The 20,486-nt window shown below is 45.3% G+C and overlaps 1 protein-coding gene across 1 annotated transcript in view; it reads right to left on the bottom strand.

The window, feature by feature from the left end:
* Positions 1-20,486, bottom strand: part of LOC134352777 (cadherin-2-like) — a 210,090-nt gene that overhangs the window by 11,448 nt on the left and 178,156 nt on the right. The window contains exons 12-15 of the mRNA XM_063060225.1: positions 17,557-17,790; positions 13,588-13,821; positions 12,485-12,624; positions 9,770-9,934 (exon numbers count right to left, since the gene is read on the bottom strand). Of these exons, the coding sequence (XP_062916295.1) occupies positions 9,770-9,934; positions 12,485-12,624; positions 13,588-13,821; positions 17,557-17,790 (773 nt within the window). The remainder of the gene's footprint in view (positions 1-9,769; positions 9,935-12,484; positions 12,625-13,587; positions 13,822-17,556; positions 17,791-20,486) is intronic.

Below are 20,486 nucleotides of genomic sequence, written 5' to 3'. Positions count from 1 at the left end.
TGTACTAATAAAACTTACTACAAATTTGCTTAGAATCTCCGTCTGCTCTGCCCAAACTTGCTGAGCTAAAGCCGGACCACCCTAACAGTGGCAACTCTAACTCAGCCTTACACTTCCTTTCTCTTTATCGGCTCAAATAAGACCTACTCCCAATGGTCCTGACGAAGGGTCTCGGCCCGAAACGTCGACTGTACCTCTTCCAATAGGTGCTGCCTGGCCTGCTGCGTTCACCAGCAACTTCTGTGTGTGTTGCTTGAAATTCCAGCATCTGCAGATTTCCTCATGTTTGCCCAATGAGAATTGCTGTTTCCAAATAGCTCCCACCCTGCAAGATGTCACTTTCTCTCACATGCTACCTCAGACAATGACTCACACCCGTAAGAAATTTGAAATACGTTAAATTTCTCTGCCAGCTTCAGAAGTATTAATTATTAACTGCCATTCTCCACAGATCCTAGCTGACCCTCTGTCAATTATCAACCTCAAAAGCTTACTGCTAATGAGAGGTTACCACCTGACTAATGTGCTACCTGGGATTCAATTAATTTGATCAAACAAAATAGAGTGGTTACATCGATATAATATTTGTATTCTTTAAAATAAATCTAATTTTCTCTGGCCTTTGATAATGGGATTAGAGGTGGTGCCTGAAGGATCAGCCAGCATATTTTATGCATTTGGCTAATGGATTTTTTAATAAAAATATTAATCTTTCTTATTAAAAATACATTGTGCATAACCCTGTCATCTCTCCACCCAGTATCTCTCCTACTGAAGCACAGCTAAAACTAACCAAGATTTAAACCCCATGAATTAGGTATTTTTAAATCCTTTATCAATTCAAGCTGATGAACTCAGCAGGTCAGGCATTATCTATGGAGGGAAATGGACAGTCAATGCAATGGGCCAAGACCTTTATTCAGGAATGCAAGAATGAAGGGAGGTAGTACAGTGAGGTGTGGGGACGGGGGGGAGGGGGAGAACAACAGCTGGCAGGTGACAAATACACCTAGGTGAAGGTGGGGGTGGGGGAGGAGAGGTGTTGGTGATAGGTAGGTGAGAGAGGGAGAAAGAGCGGGAATGACGTTAAGAAGCTGGGAGGTGACGGACGGAAGTGACAAAAAATTGAATCTGAAAGGCGGACCATGGAATAAAGGGAAAGAAATGGGGAGGGGAACTTGGAGGATTGGCCAGGAGATGGACAGATAGAGAGGGTGGGGAGGGGAAGAAAGGGCCAGTGGGATCAGGGAAAAAAAAAGGAAGGGACAGAAATGAATGGTTATCTGAAGTTCACCTCTCACCTGCCAGCTCTCGCCTCAGCTTTTTATACTGATTATGACTCTCAATCTTTCCTTCCTGATGAAGGATCTCAACTTGTATCATCAATGATCCACAAATGCTGCCTGCATCATTGAGTTTTTCAAGCTTTTTGTGTGTTGCTGCAGATTTCCGGCATCTGCAGTCTCGTGTCTCAATACAAGCAATCCCCAAATAAACCCATTTATTGAGAACAAATTGCTTGAAGTACTATTTAAATTTGTGCTCTTATCAACAAGCTCCCCTGGATTGTGGAGACAGTGCTTTCTGAAACATTGAAAGAATGGGGATGGTACTGCAATGGGTTAAATTTACAATCACCCCTTCTTGCCAGATTAGCAAATCTAAACTCACATGGCATTCTTAAGGAACAGTTAAAATAGGAAGTAAAGACTTTACAAAGTTAAGAACACTGAGAAAAGTCATTCAACCCCTTGGAGTTTCTGCGTCTCCCCGGCCCCAATTACTTCCTTATCACCTAACGGAAGCATGCTCCACATTCCCCGAATTCCTGACCGGATTTGTTGGTGATTTATTCTACTCAACACCCATTTCATTACAGACATCTTTTGTCTCTCACCAGCATCCTTTCTGAAGTTTAATCCCCTCTACATTTACAGGCTATTCCTCTCAATTTTGGCTGAGGTGAAAGGTTCTGGAGTCGAGCTTCACTCAGTGCAGTTCGAAGAGTGTCACACTGCCTGTAATGCCACATTTTGGATGAAGTGTTTCCTTACACAGGGTTTCTACCTAGCTTCTGTGAATGTCGCCACAAGAGACTGCAGATGATAGAAATCTGGAATAACATCTCAGCTCCTTTGTGGGTTTCTCCTGTGAATGTAATGTACTCAATTTCTGTACAAGAATGGGTTACCTTACCTGGCTCCTATTACACCAGAGAAAAGTTGGAATGTTGCAGCTGCCAAGATGTCAGTGCGGCCTCATACAGAATACTGTGTTCAGTTTTGGTTGTTTGCAATGGGGAAGATGCCAGTAAATTGGAAAGAGTGCAGTGGAGATTTTTGAAGATGATGCCAGGACTCGAGGGGTTGAATTATGCACAGAAGTTGAGCAGGTGGGGACTGCTTTCACAGGAATGTAGGAGATCAAGGGATGATCTTGTAGAGCTGTATAAAATTATGAGGGGCATAAACAGGATAAGTGTACTCGGCTTTTTCTCCAGGATTGGGGAATCAAGAACTACAGGATGGAGGCTTAAGGTGAGAGGGGAGAGATTTGGAAGGAACCTCAGGAACAACTTTTTTCAGCCAGGGAGTAGTCCATATATGGAATGGGCAGCCATAAGTGGTTGAGGAAGGTATATTAACAATAATTAAGAGGCATTTGGACAGGTGCATGGATGGTGGCGGTTGTCTCTTGGGGTCCGAGGAAGACTAAACATTGTGCAATCATCTGTGGCTTCGGAGGCCAAAGGCCGAAGCACACCTGTGGTTGCAGGTTGGACATGGAATGGCGGTTGTTAGAACAGGTGCATACACAGCTTTGTGATGTCGGTTTCGTGCTGCTGCAAGGTGCTGATTTCGGTCATCCTCAAAGTCAGCTGCAGCTTTTCTGGTCAGGGCGCACCACGAAGCCCTGTCGGCTGCGGACTCCTCAAGTTGTCGAGGCTGGACGTCTGCCCATTTGACGTACAATTTCAGATTGTCTTTGAATCTTTTTTTGGGGCGGCCCTGATTGCAACTGCCATGAGCAGCTGCCTGGGGATTCTTGTTTCACCCATGCGGATTACATGGCCCATCCAGCGTAGCTGGGCCTGGAGGATCCTTGCCTCAGTGCTTGTGCTGTTGGCTCTGTCAAGGACTTCCTGGTTGGTGATTCGGTCCTGCCATTGAATCCTCATGATCGACCGTAGAGAGCGCATGTGAAACTGCTCCAGCTGTTTGATGTGGCTGCGGTACAGGGTCCAGGTTTCGCAGTCGTACAGGAGAGAGGTGAGGACCACAGCCTTGTGCACCTTGAGCTTGGTTGAAAGCTGAGTGTCCTTGTGCTCCAGAACTTTGACACGGAGTTTCCCGAGTGCCTGGCTGGCTTTCTGGATCCTTGCTATGATCTCTTTGTCAAGGGATCCGTCACTGGAGATGATGTTTCCTAGATACTTGAAGCTCTCCACATTCTCCAGGACATTGCCGTCGATGGTGTTGCATGGCTGAGGAGGGTGACTGTTTGGTGCAGGTTGTAGGAGAACTTCTGTCTTACCGAGGCTGATTGTCAAGCTGAACAGCTTTGAGGCTGCGGAGAACTTGTTGACAATCGTCTGCAGGTGGTTCTCCTGGTGGGCCATGAGGGCACAGTCATCAGCAAACAGGGCTTCAGTGATGAGCCTCCTCAGCGTTTTGGTCTTTGCAGCAAGTCGTCTCAGGTCAAACATCGATCCGCCTAGGCGATATCTTATGTAAATACCCAGGCCCAGGTCCTTAACAGCATGCTTCAGCACTTGGGTGAAGAGGAGGTTGAAGAGCACTGGTGCTAGAACACACCCTTACTTCACGCCATTGGAGACATTGAAAGTCTCAGATGGGGAACCATCTGAGAACACTCCTGTCATGCCATCGTGGAGCAGGTGGATGAGTGTCGTGAATTTCCGTGGGCAGCCAAGCTTTCTAAGGATGATCCACAGTGCGTTTCTGTTGACTGTGACAAACACCTTCGTCAGATCAATGAAGACAGAGTATAATGTCATGTTCTGTTCCTGTACCTGTCTCACTGCGAAGATCACATCAACAGTGCTGCGTTTGGGATGAAAGCTGCATTGCAACTCTGGAAGGTTCTCTTCTGACACTGTTGGAATCAGTCTGTTGAGGATAATGTGGGTGAGGATTTTTCCGGCAATGGAAAGTAGTGAGAAGCCTCTGAGTTCCTGCAGTCTGTCCTTGAACGTTTATTTTTGTAGAGGGCGATTATCGTTGCGTCTCTGAGGTCAGGGGGCATCTCTTCTTCTTCCCAAATGCTAGTCAGGGTGCTGTGGAAAGCCTCAAGTGATTCCTTGTTGAGTGCCTTGTACAGTTCAGCAGGTATTCCATCCTTGCCGGGCGCCTTGCCACTGCTCATCTGCATGATAGCCTTCTTGACTTCATCTATCGAGGGAGGATCATCTAGTTCCTCGTGAATAGGCTGTTGGGGGATTTGGTCCAGAGCAGACTGGTCGACCGATGAAGGGCGGTTCAGGAGCTGGCTGAAATGCTCTTTCCATCTGTGTTGGATGCTCTCTTTGTCCTTTAGCAGTGTGGTTCCATCAGCGGACAACAGTGGAGATGAGCCAGGGCTGAAGATCAACTTGATGTTGAAGAGCAGTTTCGAGTTGTTGATGTTGACGAAGCATTGCACCTCTTCTGCTTTCCTATCCCACCACAGGTCATGCATCTTGCGAATTTCCTGTTGGGCATGGGCCTGAAGGGACTTGAACCACTTTTTTGGGAATGGAGCTTGGGTTGTTTTGCCACTCCATGAATGCTTTGTTCTTCCTGGCCAGGAGATCTTTGATGACACTCTCATTCTCGTCGAACCAACCTTGGTGGTTCCGCTCCTTGGGGCCAAGGACTGATTTTGCTGTTTCCATCACCATCTCTTTAAACTGATTCCACTTTTGGGTTGGCCAACAGTTAGTGGTCCGTTGGCAGACAGTTTCTCATCAAGGGTGGTCTGGAACTTGAGAAGATACAGTGGCTCTTAAGAGTCTGGTGGTGTTAAAAGCTGTTCTGATGAACTTAGGGCGCTTGGGATGGTGGGGAACAATACGGTTGCTTCAATGTGGTGCAGACAAGCCTGTGGTCAGTCCAGCACTCCGCTCCTCGCATGGCACTGGTGATGAGGACATCCCAGATGTCTCAGCGACGTACTATAACGTAGTTGATCATGTGCCAATGTTTGGATTCTGGGTGCATCCATGTTGTCTTGTACTTGTTCACCAGTCTGAACACTGTGTTTGTGATGAGGAGGTCGTATTCTGCACATTTGCTAAGGAGCAAAAGGCTGTTGCTGTTCATATTGCTAATACCACGTTTGCCCAGAACCCCTTCCCAGCGACTGTGATCACAGCCTACTCACCGAGCAGGATTAGTTTGTCGTTGGCAGAGTCTGCACACAGAACAGAGTTAAGGTTGGCATAGAACTGTTCAATGGTCTCGTATTTGCTGGTCATGGTGGGGGCATAAGCACTGATAACTGTTGTGTGACGTTTGTGGCTGAGGGGCAGACGTAGCCACATAAGCCTTTCGTTGATTCCCACAGGCAGGTCAGAGAGTTGTTTCAGGAAGCTGGACTTGTCTGCAGATCCAATTCCATGAATCCTCTCTTCATCTTGCGCTTTTCCTTTCCAAAAGAAAGTGTAGCCACTGGTGGTTGCTGCAATGTCGATGTTGTAGCATTAAAGTTCCTTGGCAACTAGGGCAGGCAATGTTTAGGCCACCTTTTCTAGGCCCCTCCCTATCAAAGGATGAGCAATGCTGTCCTGAAAAGGGCTGCTCAGTCGCTATTGGAGCTGCCGGACTCCTCTGCTGCCCTGGGTACAGAGAAGAATGACCACTTGTTCAAAGGCCGCCTACATGCGGGTTTGTGACTACAACTCCCAGTGGTCACCTCCACCTGTTGCTTCGCCACTCCCCCATCACCGTAGGACTTGTAGAAGACTGGTAGGAATTGAAAGTTGTGAGATGAATGTTGCACAATGACGATCCCACTCTCCCGGCCTCAGAAGTCAGGATCCAGTGGCACGAAGAATCGTTATGTCTGGCAACTTCCTTGGCTGCATTGGATGGCTGCATCTTAAGTGCTCTGTCGCACCCTACGCACTCCACAATGCGCTGCTGCAACACGTTCTCAGCCGCTGAACCCCCGGGGTTTCCTCCGTCTACCCACCAAAGCAGTCTTCGCATGCTGGGATGAGCAAATTCCTATCTCACCAAGGGTTTCAGACCCTTTGACTACCCTCATCTAGTTTAGCCGGCCTGTCGAAGCCGTTGCCCGAGGTGTGGCTGCTGTCGCATGCAAATAGCTATGAGGAGCCACAGGTGAGAGCTGGGTGTTGGTGGGGACCAATAGATGACGAGCCACTCCAAGGAGTGCGACAAGCCCCCTCCCACCTAGAGGTGCTACCCCTCCCACGCACCCCACACAAGGCAATTGGGACCACGTTAGGTGGGAATGTTGGCTGGCATGGACCAGTTGAGCCAAAGAGCCTTTTCCATGCTGTATAACCATGACCAAAGGAAATACAGAATGCATTATAGCCAATCAAGTACTTGGTGTAGCTGCTTCAGGAGTGTGGAAATGGGATAGCCAATTTAGACACAACAGGAACCCATGAAAAGCAATGGCACAGTGACCAGAATATCCATTTTCCAGAAACTGAAGGATAAATTCAGGCTGACAGAAATTCCCTGTCTGTTTGTTAACCAATGCCCTGAGCTCTTTCATGTCCTTGAAGCACAGATGGGGCCTTGGTTTAATGTTTATCAAACAGAAGGCACCTCAGGCAGGGTGGCACCCCCGCAGTGCAGCCCTGGAGTGTCAGCACAGATTGTGAATGCAACCCGGCTGTAAGAGCGCAAGATCCAAAATCACTCAGCGTTGAAACTTGTTCAAGCCACGCAGTCATGCTAGCTCCTAGAAAGAGCTTTTCAGAGTCCCTCTCCTCTGCTCTTCCTCCACAACCAAGCAAATATCAACTCTCTTTTGCAAGTTCCTTCAGAACTTGCTAACACTACTCTCTGTGTACAATTGCCCACCTCCCTTCTGGTTCTTCTAGTGATTATTTTAAATCCGTGTCAATGATTCTCTTCTGCCACTTAATAGATTTGATTTTGAACATTTCTTAAATCTCCTTTCAACCTTCTCTGATCCAACGACTCTGCATGTGAACCAAGGTACCTCAATTCTAGTAAAACTTCTCTGCACCGTCATCTAGACCTCAACATGTAGACCTCATAGCCCGCCATGTGGTGCCCAGTATTGAATTCCTGTTGAGTTTCCCTTACATCCTCACCACACACAAGCCATATGGCCATCAGCCCTATGCCAGCTCACAGAGAGAATAAACAATTGCATTGCCACTAGTTTTCCACACATTCCAATCAATTCCTCCCAGGTTTGATTCAGATCAGATTAGGTTATTGCTAGATACACAAGGATGCAATGAATTTCCTTGCTTGCGTGAAGGTCAGAGGATAAATAGCATACATTGTAATAGTACATACAACACTAAGTACAGTGACAAGATCAAAAGAGCAGACTGGTGCAGAGACTGCAGTGCAGTGCAAAAGGAAATGCTAAACTGAAAATAACAGAATAACCAAGAGAGGTAGAATAAAAAATCTGAGAACAAGGCAGCAGCACTTGTGCTAGTTAATCCATCAGTGGAGTGTGGGGGAAACCAGAGGACCCTCATAGAGGTAATCTTATAGGGGTGTATAAAATCAAGAGGGTCTTTTTCCTGTTATAGGCAGAATTGAGAACTGGATAGAATAGGTTTACGGTGAGAGGGAAGAAAGCTGAAGAGCAACTTTTTCACCCGGTGGGAGGTCCATGTCTGGAACAAGCTGCTAGAGGACGAGGTTGAGGATGAGATTCCCACCACCCAAGTCATGCTCTCTCCTCACTGTTGCCATCAGATAGAAGGTACAGGTGCCTCAGGACTCACTCCACCAGGTTCAGGTACAGTTACTACCTCTCAACTATTAGGCTCTTGAACAAAAAGGGATAACCTCACTTACTTGCCCCATCGTTGAAATGTTCCTACAACCAATGACCTCACTTTAAAGACTATTTATTTATATTTGTATTTGCACAGTTTGCTTGCTTCTTCACACCGGTTGATCTTTCCTTGAACCTGTTATCATTACTCTTCCATAGATTTGCTGAGTATGCCACAAGAAAATGAATCTCAGGGCTGTGTACGCTGACATATCTGCAAGTTGATAATGAAATTTACTTTGAACTTAGAGACAAGTACATTTATTACATTTAAAAGGCACTTGGTTAGGTACACGGATAGGAAAGGTTTAGACTTGAGACTTTAGAGGGATATGTACCAAATATGGGCAAATGGGACTAGTTTAGTTGGGATTCTTGGTCAGCACGAACCAGTTGGGCCGAAGAGCCTGTTTCTGCACTCTATGACACCCGGACAAAATGCACATATAAACTCCACACACAGACCCTATTGACTCTTACCAATTGTTATTGATGCACCACAGAAAGCATCTTGTTTGGATGTATAATGGCTTGGTATGGCAACTGCTCTGCATGTGACTGCAAGAAACTGCAGAGAGTAATGGACACAGCTCAGCACATCACAGAAACCAGCCGCTGCTCCATGGACTCTGTCTACATATCTTGCTGCCTTGGTAAAGCAGCCAACATAATGCACCTTGAACATTCTCCCTACTCCCCCACTCACATCAGGCATACGATACAAAGGCCTGAAAGCAAGGACAGCTTCAATCCCACTATTTTAAGACTCTGAATGGACTCCTGACCTCAACCTACCTCTTTATGATCTGCACTTTGTTGTTTACCTGCATGGCACATCCTTAGTACTTCTTACACTTTATTCTGCATTGTTATGGTTTTACTTTAAATTCCTCAAAGTTATTATTTTGCAAGACCTGTTCTGGGCCCAGCACATAAGCTCAATCATGAAGAAAACACAGCAGTATCTCTACTTCTTTAGGAGTTTGCAAAGATTTGGCATGATATCTATAATTTTGACTAACCTCCTTAAATGTGTGGTGGAGAGTATATTGACTGGCTGCATCACAGCCTGTATGGGAACACCAATGCTCTTGAATGGCAAATGCTACAAAAAGTGGTGGATACGCCCCAGTCCATCATGGGTGAACCCCTCCGCACCATCGATCATTAGCGACCCCTCCCCACCCAGGTCAACCTCTCTTCTTGCTGCTACCATCAGTAAGGCGGCACAGAGAGCCGGAGAACTCGCACACCAGGTTCAGAAACATTATTACCCCTCAACCATCAGGCTCTTGAACCAGAAAGGATAACTTTATTTGCCCCATCACTGAACTGTTTCACAAACTACGGACTCACTTTCAATGACTCTTTAGCTCATGTGCTCAATATTTATTACTCATTTATTTATCATTATTTCATTTTTTTTCTTTCCTTTCATATTCCCACAGTTCCTCTCTTTTGTACACTGGTTGTTTGCCCGCCCTGTTGCTGCAGCCTTTCACTGATTCTACTATGGTTATTGGATTTATTGAGTATGCCTGCAAGAAAATGAATGACGATGGTACATGGTGACATATACGTCATAAATTTACCTTATTCTAGCGCAATGTATTGTGCACCTTGATCTGTATGAACAATATAAGGTTTCACTGTATCCGGTACACTTGACAGTGATAAACCCATACCAAACATCGCTCAAGATCTGGATTGAAGCAAGGTCGCTGGAGCTGTGCGAGACACGTACCTCATTGATGAAGTCGCCGATGTCACCAGGATGCGGGGCAGCCGAGCGGACGGGGTACTGAGGCTCAGCGTGGATGGGTCTCTCGTCCACCCGCCTGATGCCCATCGGTTTTATTGCATCGGGCTCCATCGTGTCCGGTTGCTGAAGCTGGCTGAGGTCATAATCCTGTGGGCACAAACACACAACTTCACATCAGGGGATTTATTTAAACATACAGCATGGTGGCAAGCCCAATGGCATCCATGTGACAGATTAACCCACTAATCCATACTCTCTGGCATGCGGGAGGAAACCGCAGCACCCAGAGGTAACCCACACGATCATGAGGAGAACGTACAAACTCCTTGCAGACAGTGGTGGAATTGAACCCACATCACCGACACTGTAACCGAGTTACTCTAAATGCTACACTACCATGCAAAGCACTCTGACTGGCTCCACCACCTCCTTGTACACAGCTATTGTGGCTCTGATACACAGAAACACAAGAGGCTACAGTGAGTGGTGGGACACAGCCAGTTCCATCATGGGTATGGCTCTCTCCACCATTGAGGACAACTATAAGGAGGCTAGGGCTCAGGAAGGTGACATCTGCCATCAGGGACCCCCATCTTCCAGGCCATTACTTCACCTTGATGCTGCCATCAGGAACACTGTTCAGAAGCCTGAAAAGCATCAGGTTCTTGAACCTACCTGCACAAACCTAACCCCACCTCAGCCACAGAACACTATGGACCACCTCTTGCACTATCAGACTTGTCTCTGACAGCGTCTTTATTTCTGCACTAATGTCGTTGCACTGTCTTGAATAATTTATGCATAATTTATATTCCATAAGACCATAAGACAAAGGAGCAGAAGTCAGCCATTCGGCCCATCGAGTCTGCTCCACCATTTTATCATGAGCTGATCCATTCTCCCATTTAGTCTCACTCCCCCACCTTCTCACCATAACCTTTGATGCCCTGGCTACTCAGATACCTATCAATCTCTGCCTTAAATACACCCAATGACTTGGCCTCCACTGCTGCCCGTGGCAACAAATTCCATAGATTCACCACTCTCTGGCTAAAAAAATTTCTTTGTATTTCTGTTCTGAATGGGCGCCCTTCAATCCTTAAGTCATGCCCTCTCGTACTAGACTCCCCCATCATGGGAAACAACTTTGCCACATCCACTCTGTCCATGCCTTTCAACATTCGAAATGCTTCTATGAGGTCTCCCCTCATTCTTCCAAGTTGTCGGTGGCAAGTTTTTCACTGTGCCTGTACCTCACTGTACTTGTCACATGATAATAAACTATGCTTAACGTACATAAGGTTTATTTGCTTCCATCGGGTAGAAGTGAGAATAGGCTCCTGCACTAGCAGCTACTGTCATCAAGAAATACCTTCGTCCCACTGTGTGTGTGCTAACCATCCGTCACCCATTTACAGCGATCTACACTAATCTCATCCAGAGCACCCAGAGGAAACGCACAAATAGACATACCCATGAAGCATCCTATCTGAATGCGTCACAGTTAGGTATGGCAACTGCTCTGCCGAGGCCACAAGAAACTGCAGTTTTGGGCACAGCTCAACACATCATGGAAACCAGCTTCCCCTCTACGGACTCTGTTCACACTTCTCACCGCCTTGCTAAAGTCGCCAACATAATCAAGGGCCTCACCCACCTCAGACATTCTCTCTTCTCCCCACGCCCATCGGGAAGAAGATACAAATGTAGCACCAGGCTCAGGGAAAGCTTTTATTCTGCAGTTATATCGAATAGTCCCTGGTACAGTAAGGTTAACTCTTGGCCTTACAATCTACCTCGCTATGGCCTTATTCTCTGCCTGCACTGCACCTTCTCTGTAACTGTAACATTTTATTCTGCACTCTATTATTGTTTTCCCCTCTATTACCTCAGTGTACTGATGTGGTGAAAAGATCACAATGGATGACATGCAAAAAAAAGATTTTCCACTGTACCTTGGGACATGTGCATTAGCAAATTACCAATTACACAAGAACATGCAAATTCCACATATACTGAGGTCAGGATTAAACTCTACAGAATATAGAAAGGCCTCAATAAAATGGGCATGCAGAGGATGTTTCTAGTGGTGGGAAAGTCGAGGACTGGGTGGAAAGCATCAGAATAGAAGAATGCCCCTTTAGAACAGAGATGAGAACGAATTTCTTTAGAAGAGGGCGTTGAATCTGTGGAATCCACTGCCACAGGTGGCTATGAAGGCCAAGTCATTAGGAATTTTTAAAAGTAAAGGTTGATTAGAAAGGGTGTCAAAAATTCCAGGGAGGGGTAGTAGAGAGGGGTTGAGAGGGAAAATAAATCAGTCATGGATGAATGGCAGAGCAGACTCTATGAGCCAAAAGGGCCTTGCACTGCTCCTGTGACTTACAAACGACCAAAGCACAGTTTATCTTCTTTTGTCCGTCTTTGTATAGATTTTTGTAAATTCTATTGTATTCTTTACTTTTACCTGTAAATGCCTGCAGGAAAATTAGTCTTAAGCATAGTAAATGGTTCCATATACATCCTTTGACAATAAACTTACTTTGAACCTTGAATGTCTGATGGGTGTCAGGCACTGAGGCAACTGCCTCCACCAGCAGTGCCACTGGACTGCCAGGCAGCCAGAGTAGATGCAGGCGTGGGTGATGGGTGAATGAGATTGGGCCCCTCCCCTCCCGGAAACCCTCGCACCCTCACCTGGTCCTCCTCACCGCCACCTTCCTCATCGTACTTCAGGATGTTGTCTCTGACGTCGTCCTCAGGGTCGATCAACAGCTGCTTGGCTTGCCTCTCCTTGTCTCGCCGCTTCATCCATATCACAAACAACAAGACCAAGACTGGGGAGGGAGGGAGAAATCGGTATCAGTACAGGAAAACGGTAGCAGCAGCAAAACCATCTAACTGCTCAAAGTCTCCTGCTTTGGGCTGGATGAAAGGACAGAACAATTCCCACCCACCCCCACCCCAGGGGCTGAATGGCTCACTGTATCATCTGCACACAATCCGGCAAAGACTGATGCAACACATTTGGGGATAGGAGCGGAAAACGTTGCAAAAGACACAATAAGCCAAGCAGCATCCAAGGAAGGAGAAACAGATGATGCTCCAGCTGCAGTGACCTTCAGAAAACAGCACTGACTCACAGAGAGGCCCTTCTGCCTTCTGAGTCGGTGCCGACCCTCAAGCTCCAATTTACATCGATCCTACAATCATCTCTCTTTTAATTCTCCCCACATTCTTTATCAACTCCTCCCATGTTCTCCTACTTGTACATGCACGAGAGCAATTCACTGCAGCTAATTAACCTACCAAACTGCACACAGAACAGTGCAAACAGGAACAGGTTCCTCAGACCAAGAGTCTTTGCAGAAATAATTAAGCTAATAATTAAACACCGAAGCAAACTAACCCCTTCTGTCTGCACAATGTTTATTTCTCTCCATTCTCTGTATACTCATTTGCCTATCTGAGCCTCATAAAATATCTTCCTTGTTTTTGCCTCCACCACCATTCCTGGCCGCACAATCCAGACACCCACTAGGCTGCACATCACTTTTGAACTTGTCCTCTCTCACCTTAAAATGTATGGTCTTTGGTGTTAGACATTCCAACCCTGGGAAAGAGATTCTGGCAGACAGCTCTATCGATGCCTCCCACAACTTTATAAACTTCTATCAAGTTTCACCTCAGCCTCTGACACTCTGGAGACAACAACTCAAGTTTATCCTCCTTCCCCTTGCACCTCTGTAAAGATGCATGTCCATTTTATGTAAAGGATGAAGAAGACCCAAGTTACTTACTGAGCAGGATTATGATGCAGAGGAGGATTGCAATGATAGCGCCTGTTCCCAAACCAGCAGCAACAATAGCTTCAACTGAGGTGCAGTCCCCATTCTCATTACACGGACAGACTTTGATCAGCAGCACAGACGTGGCAGACATGGGTGGGTTTCCAGAATCCATGATCATTATTGGAACCTCATAGATGCCATCGTCTAGGAATCCAATCTTCAGGCTCAACTGTGCAGAATCTCCTAAGTAGTGGAAAGATCAATTTGAGTGTATTGTCATAGCTCGAGTGCACGGGTGCAATAAAAAACTTACCTGCAGCGGATTCACAGAGCATAACATTACATATGCAGCTTTCACAGGAAAAAGAAATGATTCTAAAATTATACAAGAAAGACCATAAGAGATAGGAGAAGAATTAGGCCATTCAGCTCATTGAATCTGATCTTATCTCTCCCAACTCCATTCTTCTGCCTTCTCTAGGTAACCTTTGATGCCCAGACCAGTCAAGAACCTATCAACCTTTGCTTTAAATATATCCAATGATTTGGCCTCCGCTGTTGTCTACAGCAATGAATTCCAGATTTATCACTCTCTGGCTAAAGAAATTCCTCCTCATCTCTGTTCATAATCATACTGAATGGCGGTGCAGGCTCAAAGGGCTGAATGGCCTACTCCTGCACCTACTTTCTATGTTTTTATGTTTCTAAATGGACGTCTATCTATTGTGAGGCTATGCCCTCCAAAACCCCTCGCGATAGGAAACATCCTCTCCACATCCACTCTATTTAGGCCTTTCAATATTTGATAGGTTTCAACGAGATCCCACGCTCTTTCTGCTAAAATCCAGCGAATACAGGCCCACGGCCATCAAGAGCTCCTCACATATTCACCCTTTCATTCTCGGAATCATTCTCATGAACCGCCTCTATACCCTTTCCAACGCCAGCACATCTTTTCTTAGATAAGGGGCCCAGAAGTGCCTTATAAAACCTCAGCAACACAACATTGCTTTCATATTCTAGACCTCTTGAAATGAATGCTAACATTGCATTTGCCTTCCTTACCACTGACCCCACCTGCAAGTTAACCTTTTGGGGAATCCTGCACAAGCATTCCCAAGTCCACTGTTTCCGTGCACGTAGACTTTGCTGCCGCACAGCTGGAAATTTCTTCAATATAATGTTCATACAATTATGACATACCCTGTAATTAATTATGAGTTAATGAAATTTTCTAAATAATAAACATACCACAATCTTTACTTTGAAACATTTTAGAGCTTCAATGTATACACATTGTCAGTGGTTCAAGTTACTGCACTGTTACAATTTGGAACAATAAACTCAGAAAGGAAGTTGGTAGCTCATTGTTAATAATCCACCGGCCCCAAGTGCCGAGAACATCTCACTTTTCCCGTTGTGTCTGTCAGTTGTTGCCTGCCTGATTTTACTTGTGCTGTGAGCTATCGTTAGTGTTTGGTTGATGTGAAAAATTAAGTAATCTTATAAGAAAAATAAGTAATCTTTCAAAAAAATCATAATCTACAATTTTTTTCATAAAAGTTGTTAGAACAAAAAATATTTAAAGAGCTGCTGTGTAAAAACTTCCTGCTCAGAGTAACAGTTGTTTCATGTAGCTGTGAAAAAAAATTAGAGAAAACTTTGGACAAATCCCTTTACATCTCAGATTTTTGAAATTTCTTCCCATTTAGAAAATAATCTACGCCTTTATTCCTTCTACCAAAGTGCATGACCTACTTCCCTATACCGTACTCCATATTCCACTTCTTTGCTTATTCTCCTAATCGATGTAAGAATTTATGCAGATTTTCATTTTTAAAGCATTAGTGACATTTAAGACTCTCGTAAGAAAAAAATGAGGGTTATGGGAAGGATTAGATTCATTGTGGAGCGAGTTAAAAGGTCAGCATAAGATCATGGGTCAGCAGGCCTGTACTGTAGCGTACTGTTCTATGAGAACAAGCGGACAATCAGATACTTAAATACCACCTGCAGCTGAAATCCACCTGGGAAAGAGCTCAGTTTCCATTCTGTTCTCTGAGCAGCAAACTCTTTCCATCCGAACCTGAAAACCCCAGCTACATTTTTCTTTCATCCATGTGCCTATCCAAGAGTCTTGGTTAATAGTAGGGATCCATGGAATAAAAAAGTTTGGGAACCCCTGCTCTTAAATGTCCTAACTGTATCTGCCTCTACCACCAGCCCTGGAAGTGTGTTTCATGCACCCACCATTCTCTGCGTAAAATCAACTCAGACATTCCTTCCTATACTTCCCTGCAATCACCTTAAAATCACCTCTCATTTTAGCCATTTCTGCCCTGCTTCTTATCTTCTTGCACACCTCTATTAAGTCACCTCTTTTCATCCTTCGCTCAGAAGAGTAAAGTCCTAGCTTGCTCAACCTGTCCTCATAAGACATCCTCTCTAATCCAGGCAGTACCCTGGAAGTCTCCTCTGCACCCCCTCTAAAGCTCCCACATCCTTCCTACAATGAGGCAACCAGAACTGAACATAATACTCCATTTAGGATGAAAACAAACTTCTGGAGGAACTCAGCAGGTCAGGCAGCATTCGGGGAGGCAAAGGAATGTTCGAGACCCCACATCTAGTCCTGATGCAAGGTATTGCCCTGTAATCTCAATCATCCCTCTAGCAGTTTGATTTTTGTTCCAGATTACAACATCTGTCATCTCCCCTGTCACCATGGCAGCATCGAGCAGCACAGCACAGGAACAGGTTTTCCACAACAATGGTCTGCCCGACTGATCGGTATCAGAGTCAGATTTATTATCATTGCCTCGTATGACGTAAAATTTGTTGTTCTGTAGCAGCAGTACGGTGTAATAAAAATTACAGAGTAAATAAATAGTGAACGAATTCTGGATTGCTGATGAGAGAAAAGTTTCTGAATCATTGAATGTGTGTCTTCAGGCTTCTGCACCTGATGGAGGTTGTAAGAAGGTTTGTTCCTGGATGGTGAGGGTCGTTTATCATGGATGCCACCTTTTGAAGTTGTTCTTGATGCTGGGAAGGTTTGCGTCTATAACAGAACTGGTTGAGTCTACAAACCTCTGTTAAAATAGTTATTACATTCCCCACTAATCATATCTGCCTAGTCAATGTCCAAATTCCTCCATTCCCTGCATATTGATGTGTTCATAAGGAGGGATAGTTATTCACTCATAGGGTCGTGAATTTTTGAAATTATCTGCCTCTGACAGAGTCATTGAGGCTGGGAACGACAGATTCCCCAAAGATCACCAGAAGCTGTACTTTGTTAGGAGCTCAGGGAGATTTGGTATGCCCAGTCCATCCCAAAAAAACAGCCTCCATCTCCACTCAGTCAGTTTCCACTTTTTACTTCCTCGATTCCCCATCCCCGATCAGGGAAAAGATTCAAAAGCTTAAGAAAACATACTGCCAGGCTCAAGGACAGCTTCTACCCCCCCTGTCATCAGACTCTTGAGTGGACCCTCATACACTAAATGATGAACTTCATCTCCCAGTCCACCTCAAAGTGTCCTTGCACTTTATTTGTCTGCCTGTACTGCACCCTCTCTGGAACTGGAACACTAGATCCTGCATTTTGTTTTTCCCCTTTTTACTATCTCATTGTAATTATGATCCATCTGGATAGCACATGGAGTTTTTCACTGTAGCTTAGTACATGTGAGAATAATAAATCAATTGCAGTTATGCCCCTGAGAATGAGAATGGGAACACATCCTTTAACCCAGGGGTGGCCAACCTTTTATATTCCATGCATCAATTTTTTCACACACGAGTTCAGATGTGATTTTTTCACGCACGAGTTCTATATTAACATATTTTTACAAGAATTGAATTGGGGTAGAGTTGTATGGCGCATCTGAACTCGTGAGTGAAAAAATTGACTCGTGCAATGTAGAAGGTTGGCCAACCCTGCGTTTAACCTATGACAGTGCTTTGTCCTCTTACCATCAAGACGAGTTATAGTCCAGTTCCGCCTCACATCTGCTGGCGCATCAGGCAACTCGAAGGCGAAAGGCCCAGTGTTGGGATCAATGTCCGGATCGATAGCTGTGATGTTAATGGCATTGGGATCGGGCTTCTCACAGATGGAGACTTCTTCTGGGAACACTTGTGGGGCATTATCATTGTCATCCAGCAGCAGAATCTGCAGAGTTCCTGTCCCAGTAGCTGGAGGGATGCCTGCAGAGTACAGGAGATGATTAGAAGCATCTTTGTAATATGCTTGGATGAACTTTGAGAAAAGACAACAAATCCTGGCTTTTTAAAGATATTTTAAATTCTTCAGGCTGTCCCCCTCACTGGGAAGATCTGCACTTATTGCCCATGGCCACCCTTGACAGCCCTCCACAGTGATGCTGAGGAGGGGAGTCCCAGGACTGAGCAATATTGAGATGGAAGTATACGCAACACCAGGTTGCTCCCTGGGTTATGTCAGGGTTCCATTCCTGTGAGCGATTCATAACCAGAGTTCTCACCCCGTACCAGTATGTAACCAGGTCTATCCTGCCACTCTGCCACATAGATATGTCAGATATTTGTAAGCTGGGGAGGACTGGGGTATTCTAAGTCAGGCTGCAGATAGTGATAATCCCACACCTGTATTCCTCATGACTCAAACCAGTACAGTACCAGTAGAACTTCACTTCAAACAAAGGTCTTTCGTCTACGTTGTATTTCATCACTCAGCAGGCCGGGAGGGCTTAAAGCAAATCAGGAACATCTTACACAGACAATTCACACTAGGTCACAGAGTATTTGAGGGATTTTACACCACAGCCAAGTTAACCAGTGCCCCTGTGCCTGAAAGGTGCAAATGGTTTGGTGTCATATGGGATCAAACCTCCATTAAGAAAACCCTGGGTCAGGTAACACTTCCACCCCGCCCCCCAAACATTTGCTGTAGAAGAGGCTGGGAAAAGCTCAAAGCACTACAAAACACAAGCACAAACGTCTCCGTTCCATTCTCACTCACACTGCAGCCAACAACATCAGAACTAGAATGGTTAACATTTTAGTTAATAACCTCTAATACCTCCAGTTGACTGAGTGAACCAGCTAGTTCTTCTACAGATGTATTGTTGAAGTAAGCTGACTGTCTGCTTCTCGGTCCGGTAAAACAGTTCAAATGCACAGAAACACAAGAGGCAGCACAGATAGTGGGCTTAGCCCACTACATCACAGGAACACCCCTCTCCACCATCGCCAGCATCTACAGCAGGTGCTGCTTCAAGAAGGCAATATCCAAAGCTGCCCAACATCCTCTCACAGTTACCGTCAGGCAGGAAGTACAGAAGCCTGAAGTCTCATACCAACACATTCAAGAACAGCTACTTCTTTTCAACTAATGATTCGAGAACAACCATTCAGTTCTAAATCAACTTGCACAAACCTAATCACTGCCTCAGTATAGCAACATTATGACCACTTTCCACTATGGTGGGTACTCTTTTTATGCTACAGACAAGAGATTCTGCACAGGCTGGAAATCTCGAGCAACACACCAAAATGCTGGTCTGATTATTCCCCTCCATAAATGCTGTTTGACTTGCTGAATTCCTCCAGCATTTTGTGTATGCTCTTTTTATTCTACTTGTGATCTTTCTTTTAAAAATTGTGCATGATTTATGTTTAATTTATTGTTTTCTATTATAAGTAGTATATATGCTTGTGAGCAAGTTTTTCATTGCATCTGCGCTCTCTTGTACTTTTGGATGTGACAACAAACTTGACTTTGAGAGTGCTGATGAATGTTAGGATGCGGCGGCTGTGTTTTTGGAGGTGGGCTTTCACTGCCTTGTAGAACATTGTTTGCTGCATCTGTTTGTGTCGGTACAGATTACCCTTTGCAGAAGGTAGCGAGGAACAGATAACCCAGCGCTGTTTGAAGATGCAGCCTAGTATCAGGTCCTTCCAGCCCAGTGAACCCACATCATCCAATTCCAACCACATGACCTACTAAACGTAGGTTTTGGAACGTGGGAGAAAGTCTCAACACCCAGAGGAAATCCACGCGGTCACGGGGAGAACATACGAACTCCTTACAGATAGCATTGGAATTGAACTCCGGTCGCTGGTGCTGTAATAGCGTTACTCTAACCGCTACACTACCATGTAACCCCTTGATTTTGATGGTCATCAGAGACAGACGAACTGGAGGATGGGAGGGAGTTACTGGCTGTGGTCATTAACGGAAGGTGCAACGATTCTCCATTCATAGAACCTCTGCCTGTCCACTCCACAACAATTCAAGCAGAAGCACAAGGGTCTTGGACCTCTTGTACTGTTCCAATAGGCACACCATCAACCTTATTCCAATGTTTTTCCAGGTCCATCTGACCATAAGACCTGGGAGCAGAATGAAGCCATCCTGCCCACTGAGGCTGCTTACCATTCAATCATGGCTGATTTATTTTCCCTCTCAATCCCATTCTCCTGCCTTCTCCCCTTAACCTTTGGCACTTTTATCAATCAAGAACCTATCAACCTCTACGTTAAATATACTTAAATAGGATTGGTGGGGGATGAAGGCATTTCCTCCAATTACTGGAACCCAGGAGAGCTGGGGTTAGTGGAACAGGGGAGCCAAGGCCAAGCTCAGATCAGCCATGACCATTCCGAATGGAACAACAGGTTCAAAGGGCCAAGTGGTCAATTTCTTCTGCTCTGTTTGCCAGACCAGTCACAGCTGACTTGCAGGGACCCTTGCCAATGCAAGTATTAACTAGAGATACAACTAAACTTACCCAGACCATTCTGGAGGGAGATGAAAGTTTGCCCAGACTGTGCAAGATAGGTGATTTCCTTTCTTGAAGGACATTAGTGAACTGGATGCATTTTTACAAATTATTCAGTATCATTGCTCCCCAGTGACTCCC

The sequence above is a fragment of the Mobula hypostoma genome, chromosome 1 (assembly GCF_963921235.1).
Source record: "Mobula hypostoma chromosome 1, sMobHyp1.1, whole genome shotgun sequence".
Lineage (NCBI taxonomy): Eukaryota > Metazoa > Chordata > Chondrichthyes > Myliobatiformes > Myliobatidae > Mobula > Mobula hypostoma.
This window is presented reverse-complemented; position numbering and strand designations above follow the sequence as displayed.